This window comes from Drosophila eugracilis, unplaced genomic scaffold (genome assembly GCF_018153835.1).
Source record: "Drosophila eugracilis isolate 14026-0451.02 unplaced genomic scaffold, ASM1815383v1 contig_408, whole genome shotgun sequence".
NCBI classification, from domain to species: domain Eukaryota; kingdom Metazoa; phylum Arthropoda; class Insecta; order Diptera; family Drosophilidae; genus Drosophila; species Drosophila eugracilis.
Window position 1 is genome coordinate 33,517 of NW_024573270.1, and position 24,587 is coordinate 58,103.

Below are 24,587 nucleotides of genomic sequence, written 5' to 3' on the forward strand. Positions count from 1 at the left end.
TGATATTAAGGCAGGCCAAGACTTGGCGCATTACTTCCTGACAAATCCGTATATCATCTAAATGCATAGTTCTAGGCACATAAAAAAAGATAAAGCTGTCTTGGCGTTGTTTCTAAAAAATATTGTAGTTCCTTGCTTACTCATAACGGATTTATGGTAGATGATTAAAGGTTTAAACTATTAAATTGCGATGACTTGGATCATAGAAGAAAACCAGTTGCCAATTAACTCATTTACATGACTTGTTGAGCAATCATAAGACGTCTACCACATTGTTTAAAGCATATTACTAACATTAACATCTTGATAAAATCGTTCCTTGTATGCTTAATACGAGCTGATAGCTTTTCCCCTCATGACAGTCAACATAAAAAATGCATTAGGCATCCGAACAACGCTCATTTCGTAGACTTTTATAATTTGTAGTTGGTTTTATTTTCTCATCTCTCTCGTGCAAACAAAAAGCGCTTACAATAGAAGTCTAAAAATGCGTTTTTTTTTAGAATTCGAAGGGGCGCCGTGTGATTACTTGGAAATAACAAGGGGCCCGGTCTGCTTGGCGGCATCACGCTGCTTGACAACGATCTGGTTGGCAATACGGTCCAGATCCCGCTGTCCAATGGAGCTCAGCTTACGGCCACCGTCCGGGTGCTTCTCGACCAGGCGGGCGTGCTCCAAGGCCTGGAGAGCCTTGCGGGCAGCACCGTCGGCGGCACGGCAGAAGTGGGATGGGTGGACACCGTTGCGTTTGCGTCCTCCGTAGATCTTGGTGATGGAACCAACACCAGCGGGACTGCGGTGGTACAGGTGGCGCAGGATCGAGGCGCAACGCACGTAGAACCAATCGGGATCGTAGGGTGCCAGCTCCTTGAATTTGGCGGTCTTGACGATGTCCATCTGGTCGGGCACCTTCAACTTGCCAGTCCTTTTAGTTTTTAAGGTGATAAACAAAAAGGTTTAGAGGTTATGTGACTGAATTTGTTCCCAATTTAAGAGTACTTACTTCTTCAAGAAGACGGCGACCGCCTTGGTAACCGCGTGCTGGTCAATATCCTTCACTGTGACGCCTGGCATCTGTGGGAAAACAAGCCAAACAAATGAGGAAACCATTAAAACTTTGCCAAAAACACGTTGTCGCGAGTTCTTCGACTCTCTCGCACACACACAAGCGCACTCTTTCGTACGCACACACACGCACGGGCACAACAAAAACAGCCAGCCGGGTTATTCGTATTGAAAATCAATATTCTCAAGCTTACAGCCTGCCCATTTTGTCATTCGCCACTTTGTATGGGCGCTTTCATTTAATTTCACCCATTCAAAACATAAAAAAAAATAATTCACTTAAAAAGAATTCGTACACAACCTTTCTCGTTAAAGTCAACCGGAAAAAAGAACAAGGCGCGTGAAGTTGGCTGCGCTTTTTAGAGCTGAGCTGATCCCTTACGATGCTATCGATAAAACGAATACTTACTTGCCCAAAAACTATCGAGGTGTTCAAGAGCGATAGCCTACAATCTTCACCACCATTTACCTTAATTTCTATTTTTTTTATCAATCCGATATATATATTTTATTTTAATCATATTTTTAGTCTATTTTTATAGCTTTAAAATTTAAACAATTATTGTTTCCAATAATCCTGGCCATGTAACTACTAAGCTTTCATTTGTCATATTCTGTGGTATTACAAATTAATATGTTTCTACATACATATTTTTCCGTCACTTAAATAGATAAATGAGTACATTTATTTGATTTTAATTCTGTATATCATAAAGCATTATGACTTCCTTCTAATAAACAAATAAAATTCTACTACTTTATCATAAACTGAAAACAGATTGAACTTTACGTTGAACGCAATACAAATTGTTCCTAAAGTTGAAACTTCTTCAACTAAAAAATAGTTAAGACAATACTAGACAAAATAAACTGAACGTTATTGTTTCCATTAATCCTGGTCATCTAACTACTATGCCTTTATTTGTCATAATATATGGTAAAGTAGTATTAAAAATTAATATATGTACATAAATATTTTTCCGTCACATACATACATAAATAAGTACATTTATTTAATTTTAATTCTGTATATCCTAAAGCAGTATTGTAATCAACAAATGAATAAATTCTAATACTTCATCAACATGAACTGAAAACTGATTGAATTTTAGCTTGAACGCAACAGAAATTGAAGAAAAAATTCTCCAATCAATTCTAGGCAATACAACCTGATCATATTATGAGCTTAAAGAAAATAATATAAATATATATTTATTTAAATCATATTATTTATTTTGTGAAATAAATCTTTTGTGAGTATCGAATATTATCTTGGGCACAATAAGGCTTATCGAATCGCGGTTTTCACAGCCGCATTGCAAGTTCTACCGATAGCGTTTGATTTGGTATGTTAAGGTATTTTTCGAGGCTTAGTTTCGCCCACACTTCAACCCAGGCGATGGTCACACCGCGATCACTACGATATTTCACCTTCGATATCATATCGACGATATGTAAACATAATTGCCATCACTACCCCAGCACCGAGCCGAAATAAAATAAGCGCAGCGTCTAATTAAAACCAAATTGATTGATTTGGCCGCGGCCGAAACTGGACATTCGCAATTTGGGCGGTCAGCCGCCCCCATTCCCGTCCCGCCCCCTGCGCGTTTCCCGCTGCCGACGAACAGCACGTCGGTGTGACGCACATCGGTGTGTGTGAGTGTGGTGTGCCTTGTTATTGTTGTTGTAGCGCTTGCTACGTTCGCCGTTCGCAGTGCACTGGTGTGCGATCGAGGCGAAAGAGTGTGTGTGTGTGCAAAGAGGTATCGTTGGAATTAACAAAAAAAAAAAAGGAAAAACCAACAAGATTGGAGAAGAAAAACACTTAAAAGCCGAGAAACAAAGCTAATCTTTAACATCCCAAATCGAACACCCCCTTTTGGCCAGGTTTGCCAAAAAGTGTTGACTCAACTGTTGCATGCCAAGCGGATTACTGGCAGCCAAGCTCTTCTGTTTACCCACAAACATCCTGGTCATACTCCTGATTCTCATTGTACTACCTGTAGAAGCACATTTTCCGCGAATTGATAAACTTCTGCGACCGGGATATATACGGCCGGGTGTCCGGCTGCGTCCGCATGTGGCGTTGGCGGCAGACCACCAAAAGAAGCCAGCGCCAAGTGCTAAATCCTCGTCCGCATTCGGATCGCATACAGTGGCAGCGGTTTTAAAGCACTTAGCTAGAAATCAAACGACGCTCGTGACCTCATCGCCAGAACAACAGCAAGCCAGCGCTTAACGCGTGCCTCCTCATTACCATTAGCATTCCCCGGAATTCAGGCAACTAACTCCTGGCAGGTAAATAGAAGCTAATGCAGTCTATCTAAACCACCACTTTAGTTTAGTTTTTGGCGCTTACAGGTGTACCAGAAATAGCAACTAAGCAGCGAGAGGAACATTTACTAACCACCAGGAAGGAACAGCAACGGCGGCTATATTATCTTACATTTGCATGCCAGCTGGATTAGAACCTGTGACCAGACATCAGCGCAGCATGGATGTGGAACGAAGGCGCCGGTGAGTGCTTGAGATGGCGGCCCAAAAGCGACTGCTCCACTCAATTAATTGTCACCCGAATGGCAGCAGCAGTAGTAGTAGCCATCGCACAGATACGTGCGATTTGTACAGACAGATTTGTGATTTGTTCAACTATGCTGGCAGCCAGCTAGCTAGCTAGCACAATTCAGCGCAAGCCAAACGGGCCAGGCCAAAAACAAATCAAAAAGTAATACACCGCTGGCAAACACCTTCCATATCTCATGTTCAAAGCGACAGCGCGGCAATCAAATTGACAAGCGAGTGAACAAAACGGGGGGCGACTTTATAATAAATTTGCCATTTTCGCATTAAAATTTGTAACCACACCAAAAACCAAAATCAAACTGAAACGAACGCAGTAGCTGATGCCGCCGCCGCCGCTCTGTTTGTCAGTTGCAGGCGTCGCGTTGCATCGGCTGCATCGTTTTGTTTTGGGCCAAAAAGGAAACGAATACCAAGATCTGCAAATAGGAGAGTTATTAGAAAAGGGAGAGGAACCCCTGGTTTTCCCCGTTGGACAGTCGACGGTATAGGGCATGTGGCCATGGCTAATGCCCGCCGCCCTCCATTCGAGCGAGCCGGAACGGTACGTTGCTCTCTACGCTCCCAGCTCGTCCTGCTACGCTTTCAAAACATTCCAAAACTTTATTTCAAATTCCAACACTCCTGAACGAACACACCTTCATAACGAACAGAAGAAAAACAATTCCGTAGTTTTGAGTATGCATATAAATTCTTAAATTTAATTACCCATCCACTCGGTTTATCTGTTGCTGTAAGCACACATAAGCGCAAATGGAAAAGTATTTGCGTACTAACAAAGGCCCACAATTGCATTGCGCATTTGGCCATAAAAGCCAGCAGTTTCTTTGTGCTATTGGAAAATTAATTAGAATTAATAAGTTGTGAAGAGATTTTTGAAACGCATTTGCAGATGCAGATGATGTAGTCTAAGTCTTAAGACTTAATATAAAGCATTAAATTTGCTAAATAGACAAAAAAAAAACAACAACAACATTAACTTCTTTCCAGATCAAATTTGGCGACGATGTATAAATTAAATTGAAAATTATATTGTCTATAGGTGACGATAATGTTGTCGTTGCCGTCGTCGTCGTTGCAATATTATGTATTATTATTGTTGTTGTTTTTGTTAATAATTATGTTGTTGTTGCCATTGCCGCTTTGGCCAAATCGAAATCAACAGCGGCAAACGAAAATTCATCGCAGCATTTTTGAAAATTCCACTTTCCCAAGTTGCTGTTTGCGTTTGCTATGCTGTGCTGTGCTGTGCTGTGCTATTGCTTGGACGTTTTGTTTTTGGGTTTTCTGTCATGCCGTAAGTGGCGATGATGAAATCACAACAATTCAAACACCTTTTAGTATCAATTTTTAGCGCCGACTGTCATCGCTGTTTTGTCTGAGCTTATAGCTTGGCTTCGAAGCCAACTTCGTAGTATTGAGTTTTGGTGGCAGTGCAAATATTTGCCTTTCTGGCCAGCTAATTGCATATAAATCTTGGTTACGTTTGGGCCAACCCACTTGGGGTACGGTGAATATCTAGAAAATACTTTTAAATTCGGATATATCGAAAAACAGCTGCCCAGCCCAATTTGATTGCCTTGTTCTCTTCCGAATAAGTAACTTAATTATTCACGGAAATTAAGATCGCTTTTCTATGGTCTAGTAATCCTGAATGCAAATACTTATTTCTTATAATTAATTTAGCAAACGTGCCATATCAGTTCAGTTCATTTTCCTGCCATACGAATTTTTCCTTATTTTCTTTGTGGTTTGCTTATTTCACTGCATTCGTTTAATTTTTGATGATTAATGGACTTTTCAAGTATTTAATACCAGCTGTATGCCTGTGAACTTACGCTCACTGATTAAATCATTTAGGCTACTATGTTTACGCTAATTTTTTTCATGATTATCACATTTTCATTCACAAAAAACATAAAAAGTTTTGATGATAAATGTTTTTTTTTTTTTTAATTATAAAATATTTGTTTATATTTTTGTTTTCATTCAGAATTAATCTGCCTAAACTGGTGCTCCAATTAATATTCTAAAAAAGCGTAATTAATTTGTGTTTAATATAAGATTAGGCACACAGCAAAAGCATTATCTTTGTTTGATTTTTCCTTGGCCACTTTGCTGTCCATATAGCTGTGTACATAAGTCTAGTTTTCAATGGGTGTCACGGAAAAAAAAAACCCGAAGGTGGCTGGTTTCATTCAAAAGCAATGCAGTCTGTAACCTGAGGGGAGGAAAGCAAACCCAGAGTGCTCATCATCATCATCATCATCATGGCAGCTCCCACTGTGCAAGTTGCTGTCAGTGGCCTGCACATGGCTTGCATTCCATTCACATTTTATCAAAGTCAACAGCGCAGGGCGATAACGTCGTGGCCTCCTCTTCTTCATGGGTTCCCTGTAACATCCGGACAACTCTTTTTTTTTTTGTTGCCAGGTTTTCAATGTGTGATATCCGGTCATGCGGCGACCATTTGTCTGCCACCAAATCATCAGATTGGGACAATTCTCCGGGGCATTTCATGTCCAATCCTCACTGACTCACCGTCACTCCAATTTCAAGATCTGAAACCCCATAGCACTTCGACAGCTTGGCTGTCTTTCGTTTTCGTTTATATTGTCAAAGCTCAGACAGTTGGGATCGAATTGATATCATTAAAAACAACTCACTTGTATTGCATTCTCATTTTTCAAAAATATTCAGACTTTTAGGGTTCTATAGATACGTTTTGGAAGCCATTTAACCCATTTGATATGTCCCAGCTCCTTTTATATTAATGCAGTATTTTCAACACAAATATGTTTACTTCTATCGCCATGGCCAATAAAAGTTGTTTAAGCGGAAATAATAACAAATCCTTAATGTAGACGATGTGCGAAGTTATTAATTCCATTATTTGGGCAGCAGATGTAGGCTTGTGGTTGGGGGTACCGGGAAAATGGTGTTTAGACGTCCATGAGTAATCTGCGCACTTTTCCCTCATAGTTCCTTCCCCTTTTTTTTTTTGTTTGTTTATGCGAACGATTTGCATGACGACCAACGGAAGAACAGTTGAACAATCAAACACTCATCGAAATGTAAACAATGAACGAATCGTGAAGATGATTAATCCGGATTGTGGAACACCTCTAATTTAAAATTTGATTAAAATTTTCGTTTTTGTTACAATTTTGCAGGGCGAATACGCTCGAGCGCGAGATGCGCGATCCGACCAGCATCTGCAATGTGGACTGCCTGCTGGACACGGTATCGGCATTGGTCAGCGATTGTGACCACGACTCCCTGAGGCGGCTTAAAAACATCGAACAGTATGCGGCCAAATGTGAGAAAATCCTTATATTCAATATCCAAAATCATTAATAATTTGGTATTCTCAATTTACAGATAAACCATTGGCGTTGCAAATCAATCAGCTGCGCATGAACGTTGAGGATTTCGACTTCATTAAACTCATCGGCGCCGGCGCCTTCGGAGAAGTGCAGTTGGTGCGGCACAAATCCTCCAGTCAGGTGTATGCCATGAAGCGGCTGTCCAAGTTCGAGATGATGAAACGACCAGATTCAGCCTTCTTCTGGGAGGAGCGACACATCATGGCGCATGCCAATTCCGAATGGATCGTCCAGCTGCACTTTGCCTTCCAGGTAAGTTGGCTTGGCTTTTCAGCTTTTATTTTGCTTACCAAATAAGAAACATATTTGAGTAACTTAGTGACCGAGGTATAGTAGTAGGCCTTGTTAATATGACAATAGTATGGCCGCAGTGATCGAGGCTTTAACATCAAATTTAGTTAATAATTTTTCTTATAGTAGTAGGCCATGTTAGTAAGAACACAGTATGGGCATAGTATGACAAGCACTGACAGTAGCTCCTTCTAAACGTATATATAGAGCCACATTTGAAAATTTCCATACAATCAGAACTTAACATTCACAAGACGAGGCAACAAATCTTAAAAAAAAAAAAGAAATATTGCAGAGTTAAAAAATAATAAAAAACCATGCACAATTTGATAAAAAGTCGTGCACTCTTCGCGATCCTAAAGAATCCTTTGCCGGATAATTACTTTGATGATAGCGGCGAGGAGTCTGATACCAAGGATGTGGTAGCTGGAGGTCTAGTGAAGCTAAGTGCCAGTGCTCCAGAATTTGTGCCAAGCTTAATGTCGGAAGAGTTGGCCAAAGATGAAGATTATGTCGGTTTGGCCGATATAAGGAACATCTTCATGGTGGAGAACGAGCAAAAGAATGCTAAGCCAACATTGGCTCTACTGCCATGGAAAGGATTTCCAAAGATCTTTGAGAGAAGTAATGAAATTATTTCTATTTTAATAGCAGCATTCTATATGCCTGTACTATTCTCCCATCTAGATTCTCGCAATTCTGAGGTATTGTTAGTTGACGACTCGGACTATGTAATTGTCCCGCGCAGCAAGGGAAGGAAAATATCATATGAAGAATTAAAACAAATTGATACACCGAAAACACCTTTAGACGGCATGGAAAATGCTACACAAGACAAATTGGCTACCAATGCATCCAATGTCCTTCCGGACTTTCCTCCACTTAATGATAGGCTTGTGGCTGCCAGGGAGAGACGTCGTGAACAGGAAAGAAAGGTAGCTGTGGAAGCCTTGAAACTGGCTGAACAGCGACGCCTGAGGGGCCCATTCGTTTCCATTCCCAATCCAAACAATGGGAAACCTGAGAAAGTCCAGCCGGTTGTGCATCTTTCACGATTGCCTATAAGTTTTTCGAAGGAGGAAAGAGTTGTAGTTAATCGTATGAGAGTTGCCAAGAAGGAGCGAATCGAAAAGGCCCTTGTCGAAATGGCCAAGGAGGAGGAGGACCAAGAGAACTTGCGATTGGGGATACAAGAAAGAAACTTAGCACGTGGTCGGTATCAAAGGAATTCGACAAATGAAGAGGAGGTGGCCATGGCCACCACCAGCGACACCGTGCCCAAAAGATATATACCCACGGCCAAACAATGGAACGAGATACGTCGTGCTAGACACTTGGCCAAGATTGAGGCCGAAAAGGAGAATAAGAAACCAGCTAAAAACAAGGGAATTTTAACGAACTTTAATGAAAACAATAATGCGCCATCACAGATTATAAGGAATGCGAATCCTGATGTCCCCACCAATCGGAACTGGCGTCCACCAACTCATCCACTCGTAGGGGAGAGACGCAATGGAAATATCACTCATTATCGTGAGATTCCAAAGTGGTCTTTCGGTAAAACTTTTAGAACTCCAATGAATATGTCAAACTTAAAGATCCCAAAAGTGGTTCAACGTTATACTATTGAGGAGTTGCTCCACTTTGAACCGCAACCGGAAGATCTTGAGGACCCAAAAATCGATGTGTCCCTCAAAAAATTTGGATTTTTACGCATCTGATTTGACGACAAGTTCACTTTTCTTCATAATTACACATGTTTTCATTTCTTTCGATTTCGTTACTAATCACTATCTTAAACTGAAAAGCAAATGCCATATCTGAATAAAAAAATCGTTGTTAACCGTCTATAAAACTTAAAACAATTGTATGTTCTATAAGAATCAGTTAAGGTTTGTCAAAGATAGGATTCTAAGATTATGTAGTAATTGAGTGGATTTGGAAAACGAGATCTTCTTAAGTTATAAAATATCTGCTAATGAAAGTTATATCCCAAAACTTATCACTAAATCTCTCTTCGCAGGATGCCAAATATCTGTACATGGTGATGGACTTCATGCCCGGCGGCGATATAGTGTCCCTGATGGGTGACTACGACATACCAGAGAAGTGGGCTATCTTTTACACGATGGAGGTGGTACTGGCTCTGGACACTATTCATAACATGGGCTTCGTCCATCGCGACGTCAAGCCGGACAACATGCTTCTCGACAGCTATGGCCATCTGAAGCTGGCCGACTTTGGAACCTGTATGAGAATGGGTGCCAATGGTCAAGTGGTGTCCAGCAATGCGGTGGGCACGCCGGATTACATTAGTCCGGAAGTGCTGCAATCGCAGGGCGTTGACAATGAGTATGGAAGGGAGTGCGATTGGTGGTCGGTGGGCATCTTTTTATATGAGATGCTATTCGGTGAAACGCCCTTCTATGCGGACTCTCTGGTCGGTACCTACGGCAAGATCATGGACCACAAAAACTCGCTTAGCTTTCCACCCGAGGTGGAGATTAGTGAGCAGGCCAAGGCCTTGATCCGTGCCTTCCTCACAGATCGGACGCAACGTTTGGGACGCTATGGCATCGAGGACATAAAGGCCCATCCATTTTTCCGCAACGATACCTGGTCGTTCGACAATATTCGTGAGAGTGTGCCGCCAGTTGTGCCGGAACTCTCATCCGATGATGATACGCGAAACTTCGAAGACATCGAAAGGGATGAGAAGCCAGAAGAAGTATTTCCCGTTCCCAAGGGTTTCGATGGCAACCACCTGCCGTTTATCGGCTTCACCTACACAGGCGACTATCAGCTGCTGTCCAGTGACACCGTGGACGCTGAGTCCAAGGAGACCAATGTGGCGAACAGCGGTGCTGCCAGTAATAATCACGGCCACGGGCACAATCACCGCCATCGGCCATCGAATTCCAATGAGTTGAAGCGCCTGGAGGCACTGCTAGAAAGGGAGCGCGGTAGATCGGAGGCGCTTGAGCAACAGGACGCAGGTCTGCGGCAGCAAATCGAGCTGATAACAAAGCGCGAGGCGGAGCTACAGCGGATAGCCTCAGAATACGAGAAGGATCTGGCTCTGCGCCAGCACAACTACAAGGTTGCCATGCAGAAGGTAGAACAAGAAATCGAGCTGCGCAAGAAGACGGAGGCGTTGCTCGTAGAAACGCAGCGCAATCTGGAGAATGAGCAGAAGACGCGAGCTCGTGACCTCAACATAAACGACAAGGTGGTCTCGCTGGAGAAGCAGCTGCTCGAGATGGAGCAGAGCTATAAAACGGAGACGGAGCAAACTCAGAAGCTGAAGAAGCACAACGCCGAGCTGGACTTCACTGTAAAGTCACAGGAGGACAAAGTGCGAGACATGGTCGATATGATCGATACGCTTCAAAAGCACAAGGATGAACTGGGTCAGGAGAATGCCGAGCTGCAGGCGCTGGTGGTGCAGGAGAAGAATCTGCGATCGCAGCTTAAGGAGATGCACAAGGAGGCCGAGAACAAGATGCAGACGCTGATCAATGATATCGAGCGGACACTGGGTCGCGAGCAGAAAGCCCAGGAGGACAACCGTGCACTGTTGGAGAAGATCAGTGACCTCGAAAAGGCGCATGCCGGTCTTGACTTTGAGTTAAAGGCGGCTCAGGGCCGATACCAACAGGAGGTCAAGGCCCATCAAGAGACCGAAAAATCGCGCCTTGTCTCCCGCGAGGAAGCTAATCTGCAAGAGGTTAAGGCTCTGCAGTCCAAGCTCAACGAGGAGAAGTCCGCTCGCATCAAGGCCGACCAGCATTCGCAGGAGAAGGAGCGACAATTAAGTATGCTTTCCGTGGACTATCGCCAAATCCAGCTGCGACTCCAAAAGCTCGAGGGCGAGTGTCGCCAGGAGTCTGAGAAAGTGGCAGCTCTGCAATCCCAGCTCGATCAGGAGCACAGTAAACGCAATGCCCTGCTTTCGGAGCTAAGTCTGCACAGCTCGGAGGTGGCCCACCTGCGATCCCGAGAGAATCAGATGCAGAAGGAACTGGCAGTACAACGCGAGGCTAAGCGTCGCTTCGAGGAGGACCTTACCCAGCTGAAAAGCACTCACCACGAGGCGCTGGCCAACAACCGTGAGCTGCAAGCCCAGCTTGAGGCGGAGCAGTGCTTCTCACGGCTGTACAAGACACAGGCCAACGAGAACCGAGAGGAAAGTGCAGAGCGACTGGCCAAGATCGAGGACCTCGAGGAGGAACGCGTTTCATTAAAGCACCAGGTGCAGGTGGCCGTTGCCCGCGCGGATTCGGAGGCCTTGGCCCGCTCTATTGCCGAAGAGACTGTAGCCGATCTCGAGAAGGAAAAGACCATCAAAGAGCTGGAGCTAAAGGACTTCGTTATGAAGCACCGCAACGAGATCAATGCCAAGGAAGCGGCCCTGGCCACACTCAAGGAGGCCGAAATCGAATTGCACAAAAAGCTGGGTCAGAAGAGTGTAGAATACGAAGATCTTGTCCAGCAGCACAAGAAGCAGCAGGACGAGCTGACACTGATGAGGAACAGCAAGGACGAAGAGATAAACAAATTGCTGGACAAGTGCAAGAACGAAATCCTCCTCAAACAGGTGGCGGTAAACAAGTTGGCCGAAGTGATGAACCGTCGCGATTCCGACCTGCCCAGTAAGTTGCAATCGTATTTTTCTCCAAACACCTCCTCTAATTACCTTCCAAAAACTTTCACTTCACAGAGCAAAAGAACAAGGCCCGTTCTACTGCCGAGCTGCGAAAAAAGGAAAAAGAGATGCGTCGATTGCAGCAGGAGCTGTCGCAGGAGCGCGACAAGTACAACCAGATGCTGCTAAAGCACCAGGACCTGCAGCAACAATACGCCGAGGAGCAGCAGCTAAAGCAAAAGATGGTCATGGAAATCGACTGCAAGGCCACCGAGATCGAGCACCTGCAGAGCAAGCTCAACGAGACAGCGTCGTTGTCTTCGGCGGACAACGATCCCGAGGATAGCCAGGTAAGCATAATTTGCCAGTGCCCAGCGAACACACAGAACACTCACACAAAACTTACACCATATACACATATGCTCATCCACTCCGTTCGGGCGTCTCTAGCACTCCTCTCTGCTCTCCCTCACACAGGACTCGGTCTTCGAGGGCTGGCTGAGTGTGCCCAACAAACAGAACCGTCGACGTGGCCACGGCTGGAAGCGGCAGTACGTCATCGTGTCGTCGCGGAAGATCATCTTCTACAACACGGATATTGACAAGCACAACACAACGGATGCCGTGCTCATCCTGGACCTGAGGTATGTTCAAAACTCTTTAAGAAAACTATCAAAAAACAGGTTTTTAATGCGATTTCTTTTAACCCTGCAGCAAGGTATACCACGTTCGTAGCGTCACTCAGGGCGATGTCATACGCGCCGATGCCAAAGAGATTCCGCGCATCTTCCAGCTGCTGTACGCCGGTGAGGGCGCTTCTCATCGTCCTGATGAGCAGAGTCAACTGGATGTGAGTGTGCTGCACGGAAACAGCAACGAGGAGCGCCCAGGCACCATAGTCCACAAAGGTAACAACTAAGCTAGCTGACTTAAAGTGTAATGACTTTAATGACTAATTTATTTCATTTAAATAGGTCATGAGTTTGTCCACATTACCTACCACATGCCTACGGCCTGCGAGGTGTGCCCGAAGCCTTTGTGGCACATGTTCAAGCCGCCGGCGGCTTACGAATGCAAGAGGTTAGTTTACATAAGAAACTTAATAACTTAAACGTTTATATAATGTTGTTGTGTATCTACATTTCCAGATGCCGCAACAAGATTCACAAGGAGCATGTGGACAAACACGACCCACTGGCGCCCTGCAAGCTGAATCACGATCCGCGCAGTGCCCGAGACATGCTGTTGCTGGCCGCCACGCCCGAGGAGCAGTCGGTGTGGGTGGCGCGCCTGCAGAAGCGTATCCAAAAGAGTGGATACAAAGCCAACTCGTCCAATAACAACAGCACCGATGGCAGCAAGATATCGCCCAGGTAAACAACAGGCCAAGGACCAAAGCCCTTGACGTTGCCAGGGAGTCAACAGGAGTCAGAGTGCTTCTCAAATCACCCTTACTAACTGATTTAAATTGTGTGAATCCCCCGGCTTTTGTGTTCCCCCGTATCTGTATTGTTTGTCTCTAATCTCGATTGGTATTTATCTTTCTCTCTCTCTCTCCCTCCTACTGTCGCTGCTAACCACCATCAACTCATCATCATCATCATCATCATCATGATCATCACTATCATATGACCACTATATCATACAACATCATCACTATTCATTCATCTCCCGAACCGAATTGGCAGCCAATCGACGCGCTCCTCCTACAAACCGTATGCTGTTAATGTTCAACGCTCCGCCACGCTGCCAGCCAATTCATCGCTGAAATGAACGCCAAAACGATCCAATCCGATCCCAGATCCCAGATGCCAGATCCCAGGCATGGCAATGCAGCTGGAGCCAGGAGTCAAGCGTCTCCAGCCCCAACGAAACTATAGCTATGCAAAACTGATACTGATATAGAGAGAAAAAAAAAGAGAGAGCAACTGCAATTTGAATGGCAACTGCAACTACTATCTTAAATTTACGCTCCAAACATACATGCTACAGTAATCTATAAATATTTTTTGAGTAATTTACAATCTAAAAACTAAACTACAACTAAACTGAAACTAAAACTAATACTAAAACTGTATCTTAAAGAATATGTAAAGCCAATGCAACTCGTTTAACGCTTACCTAACATCAAAAACTGAATGGTGAGAATGTCTAGAACAGAGTTGGCAACGTCAAGCGGGTCAGAGATAAACCATGGATTTGTTTTGTGGCATCGTTATTCTATATATACTATATAATTTATATAAATATAAATACGATATGGTATTGTACGGCTTGCTATTGTCTTCTGTCACCACGCTCACCACAACGATGTGAGCTGTAGTTTAGTTAAGTGAATCCATGCCGTAGAAAGGGAGAAGAAGTTTGATTGAGTTGATTCTTTCGACGTCTCCCTTTTTTACATATTGATGCCTTGTATGACCTTTTTTTTTTTGATACAACTATATATATATATATATATTTATAGATATATATATATATATATAGAGAGAGATATTTGTTGTTGTTGTGTAGCAAATCCGATTGGCCAAACGTTGTTCTTAGTTGTAATGAAACGAGAAGATAACAAATAATCGCATATGAACAGAGCTAAACGATATATATATATAACCCAAGATCATATCCTGTAAGCTAACAACAAACGAATCGAGCAACCAACAAACCAGAACTAAGTTAAAGCCACTTTACAAAGCTTTAACTTGTATTCCATTTAATGAGCACTCTTTTTTTATATAAATAATTATAGTTTTACATGTACAAGATGGAACGAATTGCGCGATATCGAAAAAGAAGCGAGTATAAATCAGTTACTTAAATAGCAAACGCAAAAGCAAACTAAATACACTGTCCTGTTTCGGTTTCTAGTTTCCGATTCTAAATCGGATTTTGAAGAGTATTCGAAAGGAGTTAATTCAAAATCATTAATTTCCAACATTCAACCTTAGCGGCAAAGCGGAAGTATACCGATTTGGCCTTTGATGGTAACCGGAAAAGGAAACGAAAACGAAAACGAAATAGAATAGGCTGTCTCTAGCCATGGACAGAGCGAAACATGAATCGAAACTAAACTAAACTAAACTAAAGTAAAGTAAAGTAAAGCAAAGTACACCTAACTATACAAAATGAAAGATGCGACACAGTGTTGTGTGTGTAAAAGGCTACATCTAAGTATTAAATATCCAATATGTTCTAGTTGTAAGCTAAGCAAATTATTTATTTATATCATTGTTCGATGGCGCCATCTAGCTATCGACAACAGAAACGGCAGCAGCTTAGCACTCTACAATTTGTATGATTTTGTATTCCAATTAATGTTGATTTTACTTATGATTTCGAAATGCCCCCAACCCTTTTTTGAGTTTTGTAATTTGAAAATTAGTAGTAGTTTGTTTTTACAGAGTGTGTACAGAGTGAGAGGCGCCAGCGAAATTTGCATTTAAAAACAGTAACGAAGATAATGGCGATGTTTTGAAGTTTCGAACTTACATTGGTAGTCGGTTAGTTAGTTATTAAATCGCTAACCGTCTATCGATAGCCGCAAATATAGCTGCTAAGTTCGGACTTCGATATTGAGATCGAAGCGCTGCTTTCATTTTAACTTTGTACTTTATTTGCACTATTATTATGATGATCATTCGTATTACGTTTATGTTTAATTGTACTCTCTAGTTTAACCACGTTTGTAATTGCATTTGTCCTCGAATCTACTCGAATCGACTGGCATCCAAATGGAATTGCAAGCGTCAAGCAAATAAAATGATAATGTGTATAAAATCAGTATTCCTTTGTTTTTCACTGATCTTTTTTTGTTTGTTTTTGTTTCTTTTGGTTTGGTTTGGTTTGATAGTCCCCCCATTATCATTATCTTAACCCCCATATCATAGATCTTCTGGCTGGAACAGCATATACCAACGATGAGACTGTCTATTAGCTGCCTTAATGGAGAAAATGGAATAATCAACAGTAATCTGAAGCAATATACCAATATATATATATATATATATCATATAAAGATCTGATTATGTAATATGTTATTTAAACTAGAGCTAAGCCCAAGAAACGGAAAGTCTGATCAAAACCAAACTAAAGTGGTTCATAAAATAACTTGCATAAAAATGGTCTTTTATTTGGGTCCGTATCTTTGTATCTCTTAGGGTATTAATCTGACCCCTAAATACGTGATGGGCATGGAAATATGCCGGAATCACCGGGTCCATTAGCTCCATTTGCATGGAGCTATTTGCATTTGGATTTGATTTCGATCTTAATGGAACTGGGATGGAAATGGCAGCCATTGTCCCACTGCATATTTTATTAATAATTTTTTAACAAGTTTCTACTTGCGTTGTATCTGTGTATCTGCCTCTCATCTATGTTTCTCTCATTTTTGTATTTTACTATATACATTTTTTTTGTTGTTCTTTTTTTTTTTTTTTTTTTTTGGCATTTTGGCTGACATTTTGTAGTTCAAGGTGAGTTGGCCCAGTCTGCTGGAGCTTGGAGTTAATTAGTATGGGCAATAGCCGAGTGCCGCCAAAAAAAAAAAAATCAACACCTGGCCGCCGCAGAGAACATCTGCAAGAGTTCAAAGCGATCGTTAGTTGGGTGTGGAAGATTAATTAGCGTCTATCATCTTTGTCACTTTGCTTAAACGTCTGCAGCCCGTCACCCTTCAAACCTTGCCTCTGTCCCTCTGTCCCTCTGGCCCTGCCCTACCCCTTTTCGCCCCTTCATTCCGCCCCTGATCAATCAGTTCAAGGCCGCAACGAACCCACAAAATATGCATAAATATTTCTGGCTTTATCTGTATTTACAGCTTTTTAATTTGGTGTCATCCTATACTTTCAATTGGTTCAGGTCTTCTTACTTGGACATCGATTTTAAGTGGTTTTTTTTTGCCAGCGAGTTTTGTTTATTTATTTAACTATTAAATAAATAAAAATCTCTTTTTAAATACATTTTAAGAAAGGATCAGCATGCATAGAAATACCAAAATGAATCTTACCAATAACTACAATAGCATCTATTGTCCTTAGAACTTACAAGCTTATCTGAATGACTGAAAATCATGAACTTTTCTTTAGAGTATTCAAAATTCGGTGATAAGTTGCAGTGTCTGCTCACTTACTTAGCTTTTGTGTGTTTCATTGGCTGATTTTTAATCGTGAACTAAGAGATTTACATGCGGGACAGATGTGCCCTGGGTTGGGTTTTTGGGTGACGGGGCATTTGGGGATTGGGGATGGGTCGCTTGATCGGGATTTACCAGATCGGCAAAGAGCCAAAACAACAATTGGCCTAAAATCAATAAATTAATTAATAAAATATACAAATTGCGAATGTTGAATGTTGAATGTTGGCTGCGCTCAGCTCGGCTTGGCTCGGCTCGGATTGGATTGGCCTGGCCTGGCTTGGCTTGGCTTGGCTTGGCTTGACTTGGCTTGGATTGGAGTGGATTGGGTTCGAAAAACCTGTCATAACCAGAGCCCAGGCCCGTGACAAATTGGCTCCAAAAAACCAGAAGTACTCCTGCACTCTCTGCCAGCATAGATCGACCGTCGAGGCGCATGGGACACACGGTGAAAAAGCATTCAAAATTTGCATTTTTAATATATCATTTTGATATGTAAATAAATGGTTAATGGAAATCAGTTTTATATGGACATCGGAAGCCGCCCAAAAGTTTAAACAATGATGTCTTTAATAAAAGATTAAACCTCTTCCCTGCATTTGGAAAAGTTGTGTCAAATGAGTTAACATAAATTAAGGCAAAATCTTAGATTATCAGAGAATAATGATGTAGACAAGAGGTCTTAGAAAACAAAAGCTAATCCTATCTTAACTTTCAGAAATATATGAAAAGTTAATTTCCCCAAATTCAAGGATATACAGGAAAGATATATAAAGAAAGAACATTGAATTTATGTATCCAGAATGAGAGCTATTATATCAGTGAAACTAATCTAAATTTTCTTACCGTGCACAGGCAGAGCTTTGAGCGAAGGCGGAGAAGGAGAATGAGAAGGAGGAGGAGGAGACAGTGGCCACGGGTTGGAGGTGCAGGCGGTTTGGCTAGGGCGGTCTGAACCTGTTGCTCGGCTGCTGCTGCTGCTGCTGCTGCCGCTGCCGCAGTCACCGTCGAAGTCACCGTCGCTGCCACAAAATATTGGATGGCCGTAGGTTAACTCTGTGCACACGGCATAAGTATCGTTCAGTCTGCCTCTAGAAGTCGATCGTGAATCGTGGCCAGTCAGTTCCGCTCGCTACCAAAAAAACAAAAAGCCGATACCCTCAATACTCCCCCAACCCCCTCAACATAAAAAAAAAAAAAACATCAAAAATATATACAAGTGTTTTTTTTCTAGTTTAAGTTTAAGACGCGCGCGCTCTTTGAGTTAATTGCAATTGTTGTTGGTCCAAGACACCCGCATTAAAACCACACACACACACACACCTCACACACACCCCAGACAATATGAAGTACTTCAACATGTGAGTGATCTATAAATATAAAAACTATTAGGAATCTTTTTTTTTTTTTTTGAAAATTGAATAATGTGATTGGCAGAAGATATAACAATTTTTTTTAAGTGATGACTTTAACGGCTTAAATGAGAAATTCTTATTGCGGAAATCTCAAAGATTGGGAAGTTTAAGGCCCAAATTAGCTTATAAAATAGCCAAAAGCTCTAAGACACTATAGCTTCTTTTATATTATCAACTTCTTAGGGGCACTAATTCATATGTCTCTCTTCAATTTCCTAAATTTAAAATTTTATATTGCAACTTTGTTGCCAACTGTCGTAATGAATTGGCAATCGACTTGGTTGCATGTCGCAGGTTGACTTGCAACCTTTTTGGGGCACGACCACATGCAGGTGTAAGCTCGTCTTAATGCCAATTTGAACTTTAACACGCCGTTGTTCCAAACTGGAACTGAGCTAGCTTTAGCTGGCTATCAAGCGAAGCCGCAAATGCCAAAGTTTGGTCATGACGATGATGTTGTGGATTTGGATAATGATCATAATGATGATCATGATGTATTTGCCAAATGAAGTTGTCACGGGATCTGTGAGGTTGGCATTTTGCCGGCAAAGAAATGGCAAAAGTTAAAGCTTATGATGATGAAGATAGATTCAAAGGAGACGCTAAAGAGGGGGTTTCAAGGTCGTCTACAGCTGATGTGGCTCCTCTTTCTGTTGCCTCGCCCCTATCCACCCGCCCCTTCAGCATACTATATATATGACACCACTTTCCTGGACTTTCCGCAGCTGCAGCAAATTAAGTATATTGGATTAATTACTGCGGTTGTCTTATAAATTAACGGTTGCATTTTTAATGCGAGCTGACAGACAGACCGCATATCTGCATGCATTTATCGCCGCATAAATGCAATACCACTAGCCGATCGGGTGTGTAACATATATACTCGTACGTACATAGATATATGTGTTAATCGCTGCGTTGTATGCGGGAATTAATCACTCGAGATCGAGATCGAAATGGAGATGGAGTTGGAGTTGCTGTTGAGTGAGAGAGAGAGAGAGAGAGATATTGGTAAAGCCGCCAGGTTGACGGCAAAATCAGGATTTTCCGTTCCACAAAAGCATTATGCAATTTGTATTTAAATAAAATATATACGAAAAACAAAAATAAAACAACGACACGATGCCTTCAAGATTCAACATTCAAGATTCAAGGACTTTTTCGGTCTGAAATTGGCAATGTGTGTTGGTAATATGCTGCACTTCATAGGCCAAAGCGAATTCAATGCGAGCCGAACTGCGAATAAATATAAAGTAGACAAAAAAAAACTAAAAAAAAAAAAAAAAAAACATAAACACCACTCTGGGCCAAATCAAAAGACTTAGGCAGCGAACTCGATCGATTTGGCATGCAGCCAACAGCAGTGGTAGCCATAACAACAACTACAACAACAACAACAAAAGCACGTACCAAAAATCAAAACACGTACTTGGCCAACTAACAACGACACAATGCACCGTTATTGAACCCACTTGCCTTAAGCCACTTGGCTTTTTTCGCCTTAATTTTAGATCAACTCAACTCTCCACTCCACCCCATACCACTTTTCCACATTTCAACTGGCTTACTTGGCTTCAACTTGATCCAACGCGGCAGCAATAAAAGCAGTTACAATCAAATTGAATTCGAATTTGAATCCGATTCGGTGTCGAATGTGCACGTTTGGCCTGTAATAAGTGCCTGCACATACATACTATATATGCCACAAGTGCTTTGGCAGCGGCAGGGGCCAGGGGGCAGGGGGCAAGAGGGCGTCAACGCGTAATTAGGGCGCCAGGGCAATTAGAAAACGTGCATAGATGAAACTGGGGCGGCAGGTGTTGTATTTAACTAGGAAATTGATAGATCAACTGAAATAGATTCTTGGAAACTTGAAAACTGTTTTTCTGAAAGTTATCTTTAGGTTTTTCCTCAAAGATCTTCTCTGAGTTGGAAAGGCCTTAATAGTCTCAAAATCAATCTCAATCTTTAAAGATATCTTTTCTGACATTCTTCACAAAGTTTTCGAGTGTCTCAAAAACTTATAGAATAAATCTATTTTTCAGGGTTAAAAAGTTATTTCCAAGGAAATAAAATGAAGCATCAATCATTTAAGTTCCATTCAAATGGGTTTCGTTAATATGACACTTTTCAAAATACATTTAAAACGATACCCAAAAATACAAAATTTATAAAAACTAGACATAAAAAAACCGTCCAACTTCCGGTATTTAAAGTTTTTTTTTTAAGTGTTTTTGACAAACACAATAAATGGCTTTAAGCTTTGCAAGTTCCACTGTGGCTTCCATTGTCACATCCGCAGTAGGCCCAATGACGCCATCCCATTAAATCGAACTAAAAGCCAAGAAGACCATAAGCCAGCCAGCAGAAAAGGAAAAAAAAAAACTAAAACAGAACGAAACAAAATAAAAAAAGCGAAATGAAATGAAATAAATTAAAAGTCAAACCAATTTTTTGTTGACCAAGCTCTCAAAGAGGATGATGAGATGATGATGATGATGAGGCTGCATTAAATAAGTGGTTCCGCCTGCCCAACGATATTCTCGCCAACGCGATGCTTATCATAAATTCGCAAACTAATGTCGGCTTATATAACCGGCTGGCACTAAAGACGGTTTACAAACAAGCCCACGGCTAGAAATGTGCCTGGTACCTGTGTCTACCTGTCCTCCAGCTTGCCAATCTGCCCCTCTACCATCTCAACGTGTTGTGGGTGTGGACTGCCATCGTCTGCGATTGTTCCCGTTGGCATATTTCAAATGTACGGAACCGGTTGCCAAGAAGCTCAAGCCGGCGGAGGGGGCCCTAGTCGAAATGTCATGCCCAGACTCATAGAAACCGACAATCAACCTGGCTGGAAATTAGAGATTGGAGATACTTTTTTTGGGCTCATCAGAAAGACCATGTGACAATGTTTATAAATAGGGGTCAGATATTATATAAGCTTATTATTGCTTATACTTTTGCACATCTGAAATGCCGGTATCGGGTATTACCCTTAAGATGTCACAATAGCTTATTGTTTTCTAAGAACGCAAATTCTTAACTGGTAATTTTCGTGACCAAAACGTGCAAGACTGATTAGTACAGAGAAAAGCATAGCTTGAAGACTTTAACAAAATAATTCCATAGCGTGGCGAGCAGGGGCACTGGGAAGTTGGAGATGCCAGGCACGCACCCACAAAATTGAGCCCACGCCTTTCACCTTTGCCAGTTGCATAATAGCGCTCGCTTAACTGGGCCATCCGCAGCCACATCCACATCCACATCCATATCCATATCCATAGTCATATCCATATCCAAGCCAAGCAATCGATTGACCCCAAAAAGCAAATAAACCTTATTGGGGAAATGCAGCAAAGCTAAATGCAAAGTAAATGAGTAATCAAAGAAAAATATTTAAATGAATTAAAAATGAACAACGGTGTTTGGTGTTGGCTAAAAATAAAACTTGGCTTGCACATTTTACCGTTATTAGCCAACTGCAGTGCAGAGAGCGAGCACTTAAATTTATTCTGGCGTAGTGCTGGCTGCCAACTGGTTTCTCACTTGGTTTGTTGACTGCCTTTTGCATAAGCACCTGTTTCCTTTGGCCACTCACCCACCCGCCACTCTGTCGCCACCCCACCCCCAACCCCCAACCCCCCTTCTTTCCAATCACAATAACAATAACAACAGCAACATCAACGTCGCCGTTGCCTAGGAAAGAATTTCAAAACGAGTTCGCTGCCTAAGTCTTTTGTTTTGCATAAAATATGAGCAATTGACTTCGACTCAGTGAAGCCGCCACCGTTGCCAGCGGCTAAAAACAAATACAAAACTACAAAAAACAACCGCCATAGAAGCTAACAGAAACAGAGCAACATTCATTCGCATTCGAATTCGGCATTAAGGCGATATCCATATCCAAATCGAAATCGAAAGTGAACAAACCCGTTTGCCTGACCTTTACACATTAATATTTGTTAGCACATCTCTGTCCTCCGACGGCAAGCGAAATATATATATATATATATATAAAAATACTAAGAAATCTTACAGCTTTTTGTTTAAAGTCTAATAAACAGTGGCTTCCATTTCCATAAATGATTTTATTTGTCTCTAAAAATTCCAACTTTTAATGGCTGCTTTGATGTATTTATTAGGTTTTGGTTTATTTATTTAACTTTTATGATTGCAAAATAAAATTAATTAGTTACTTCAATAAGGAATAGAAGAGTTTATATAGATTTTGTTAGTTAGTTTTACTTAGTCTATTTACACTGTATATTTGTAGAGGCGGGTACATATTTATGTACGCAATATTTACGACTTCAGGTTCTGTATTGAATAACCCGTCCAACCAGACTTGGCTGATCACCCAAAAGTTGGGTTCGAGCTGGAAGTCACGAGGATTAGATGCGTGGTTGGGCAACCTTGCCCAGGGGGGATTCACTAGCACCCACATTATCCCCAATCTTGGGACCAACAAATCCCTTTAATATCTTGATTTATGCATTTCAAGTTTTGGAGTACTAAGTACTAATCCCCTTAAAAGTCTTGAGAAATCAAGTTTTTCCAGTAAATTCTGGTAATTAATGAAACATTGATCGTATAACGACCATTGGGATTTTTACGACAATTACCCAGAATTGATTTATGCAAAATTTGAATATTTAAGCACTTAATCAATATTAAAAAAAGGGGCGTTTGGAATTAAATGCTAATTTCCTTTTAAAATTATTGACTAAAAAGATAAAGATATGATTTATGAATTTTCCATTTAGCATTCCATATTTTTGCAATATTAATAAATGTTTTTTTGTACTTACAGCTGCCTGCTCTTCATCGTCTGCGTACTGTGCTACGGCCTGGTTTCTGCCCAGGATGAAGGTGGTCCGGCTGTATCGCCGGCCAAAAGGATCGCCGCCCTACGCCGTCCTGTTGGCAAGGCAGCCAAGGTGACCACTACGACGACACCGGCGCCAGCACATGTAGATGCCGGCGGTGAGGGTGAGGAATACGACGAGGAGGTCGGCGAACACGGTGATCATGGCGAAGAGGGCGATGAGGCGGCCTTTGCTAGCTCGACAACCACCACCACCACTGAGGCGCCCAAGAAGGTCGGTCCGGTTATCCGGCCATTCCGTTCCAACGATGATTTCCTCAACTCTCTAAAGCGTCGTCAGGCGAACGCCAAGAAACACCGCGCCGAGAAGCCACCAAGTCCCAGCAAGCCAGCCAAGAAGAGCGAGGATTCTAACTCCGGCGAGCAGGAGGAGCCGGCATCCGCGCCAGCACCCGCCCCAGCATCCAGTCCAGCCAAGGGCTACAAGGGCAATTCAGCATGTAAGTTAAGCAAGAAGTAGTTAGTTAAACTCTGATCTGGCTAACAGGTCGAATGAGTAATTTTTAGGGCTCAAAAAATATATAATTCCAATACTAATGTCATATATTTTTACCCTCCCTTAGTGAGCCGTCGCAAGCTTTCGAAACCCGTTAAGGCGGCGCCCGTGGAGGCGTTGGATGATGCTGCCGCCGAGGAATCGGAGCAACAGCAGAAGGAGGAGACAAAGCCGAAGCGCCCCATTGGTGCTCGTCTGGCCCTGCGAAAGCGCAACTAGGCGGTATTGGGTATTCAAAAGTCCAGTGCCCCCATACTTCATGCCACAAATCCCTATCCCTAACTCCAATCCCAATCCATCGAATCATATGGCTAGCTATGTGGCAGCCCGATCTGCCCCTTAGTTCTTAGTTCGCAATTGATTTTTTGTGTATGTAATATATTTGTAATTTTATGTTGTAAACAAAAACACGCACACACACACCACACAAACACACACACACATATACACATTCACACAAGACTCACTCAATCACGCCCACGACCACGACGCACACTATCTAGAGACCAGACCTCCCCACCATCCTCCATGTCCGTGTTAAATACTAATATATATTTCGCGAATATATTGACGGATATTTACACGGGCACAAATTATGTATTCTTCACAACCATCAATCAAACAATCAATCAACCAGTAATAAAAACAACAAAATCTAAAATTTGTTTTTAATTATGAGAAATTATC

At 42.1% G+C, this 24,587-nt stretch overlaps 4 protein-coding genes across 7 annotated transcripts; 3 read left to right on the forward strand and 1 right to left on the reverse strand.

Moving 5' to 3' along the window:
• Positions 1-406: 406 nt before the first annotated feature.
• LOC108103947 (40S ribosomal protein S19a) lies at positions 407-1,430 on the reverse strand. Its single transcript, XM_017209711.2, has 3 exons — positions 1,367-1,430; positions 1,004-1,074; positions 407-925 (listed from the first exon to the last, which is right to left on the reverse strand). The coding sequence occupies exons 2-3, from the start codon at positions 1,072-1,074 to the stop codon at positions 526-528; spliced, it is 471 nt and encodes a 156-aa protein (XP_017065200.1). The 5' UTR covers positions 1,367-1,430; the 3' UTR covers positions 407-525.
• Positions 1,431-2,453: 1,023 nt separating this feature from the next.
• LOC108103893 (rho-associated protein kinase 1) lies at positions 2,454-15,750 on the forward strand. Of its 4 annotated transcripts, none has more exons than XM_017209636.2 (11): positions 2,454-3,366; positions 3,409-3,585; positions 6,822-6,967; positions 7,030-7,286; positions 9,349-11,977; positions 12,046-12,320; positions 12,421-12,614; positions 12,685-12,878; positions 12,945-13,050; positions 13,119-13,343; positions 13,659-15,750. In XM_017209636.2, the coding sequence occupies exons 2-11, from the start codon at positions 3,521-3,523 to the stop codon at positions 13,741-13,743; spliced, it is 4,176 nt and encodes a 1,391-aa protein (XP_017065125.1). In that variant the 5' UTR covers positions 2,454-3,366; positions 3,409-3,520; the 3' UTR covers positions 13,744-15,750. The 4 variants fall into 4 exon arrangements, with proteins under 4 accessions (XP_017065125.1, XP_017065126.1, XP_017065123.1 ...); XM_017209637.2 differs by having other exon boundaries at positions 3,414-3,585; XM_017209634.2 differs by having other exon boundaries at positions 3,430-3,585.
• Positions 7,295-9,187, forward strand: LOC108103894. Its single transcript, XM_017209639.2, has 2 exons — positions 7,295-7,949; positions 8,013-9,187. Exons 1-2 carry the CDS (start codon positions 7,643-7,645, stop codon positions 9,044-9,046), a joined length of 1,341 nt encoding a protein of 446 aa, XP_017065128.1. The 5' UTR covers positions 7,295-7,642; the 3' UTR covers positions 9,047-9,187.
• A 2,425-nt stretch (positions 15,751-18,175) lies between the features above and the next one.
• LOC108103938 (dihydrolipoyllysine-residue acetyltransferase component of pyruvate dehydrogenase complex) lies at positions 18,176-24,561 on the forward strand. The gene is made up of 3 exons (XM_017209696.2): positions 18,176-18,462; positions 23,330-23,844; positions 23,968-24,561. The coding sequence occupies exons 1-3, from the start codon at positions 18,446-18,448 to the stop codon at positions 24,117-24,119; spliced, it is 684 nt and encodes a 227-aa protein (XP_017065185.1). The 5' UTR covers positions 18,176-18,445; the 3' UTR covers positions 24,120-24,561.
• The last annotated feature ends 26 nt before the right edge of the window (positions 24,562-24,587 follow it).

Excerpts from the sequence above, each read along its gene's own strand:
- LOC108103947 (XM_017209711.2), bottom strand. The coding sequence starts at position 1,074 with ATGCCAGGCGTCACAGTGAAGGATATTGACCAGCACGCGGTTACCAAG. Across the intron at positions 926-1,003 it reads GTCGCCGTCTTCTTGAAGAA|GACTGGCAAGTTGAAGGTGC; the intron begins GTAAGTACTCTT and ends AAAAACTAAAAG.
- LOC108103893 (XM_017209636.2), top strand. The coding sequence starts at position 3,521 with ATGCCAGCTGGATTAGAACCTGTGACCAGACATCAGCGCAGCATGGAT. Across the intron at positions 6,968-7,029 it reads CGAACAGTATGCGGCCAAAT|ATAAACCATTGGCGTTGCAA; the intron begins GTGAGAAAATCC and ends CTCAATTTACAG. Across the intron at positions 12,615-12,684 it reads GTGCTCATCCTGGACCTGAG|CAAGGTATACCACGTTCGTA; the intron begins GTATGTTCAAAA and ends TTAACCCTGCAG.
- LOC108103894 (XM_017209639.2), top strand. The coding sequence starts at position 7,643 with ATGCACAATTTGATAAAAAGTCGTGCACTCTTCGCGATCCTAAAGAAT. Across the intron at positions 7,950-8,012 it reads TCCAAAGATCTTTGAGAGAA|ATTCTCGCAATTCTGAGGTA; the intron begins GTAATGAAATTA and ends TCTCCCATCTAG.
- LOC108103938 (XM_017209696.2), top strand. Across the intron at positions 23,845-23,967 it reads CTACAAGGGCAATTCAGCAT|TGAGCCGTCGCAAGCTTTCG; the intron begins GTAAGTTAAGCA and ends ACCCTCCCTTAG.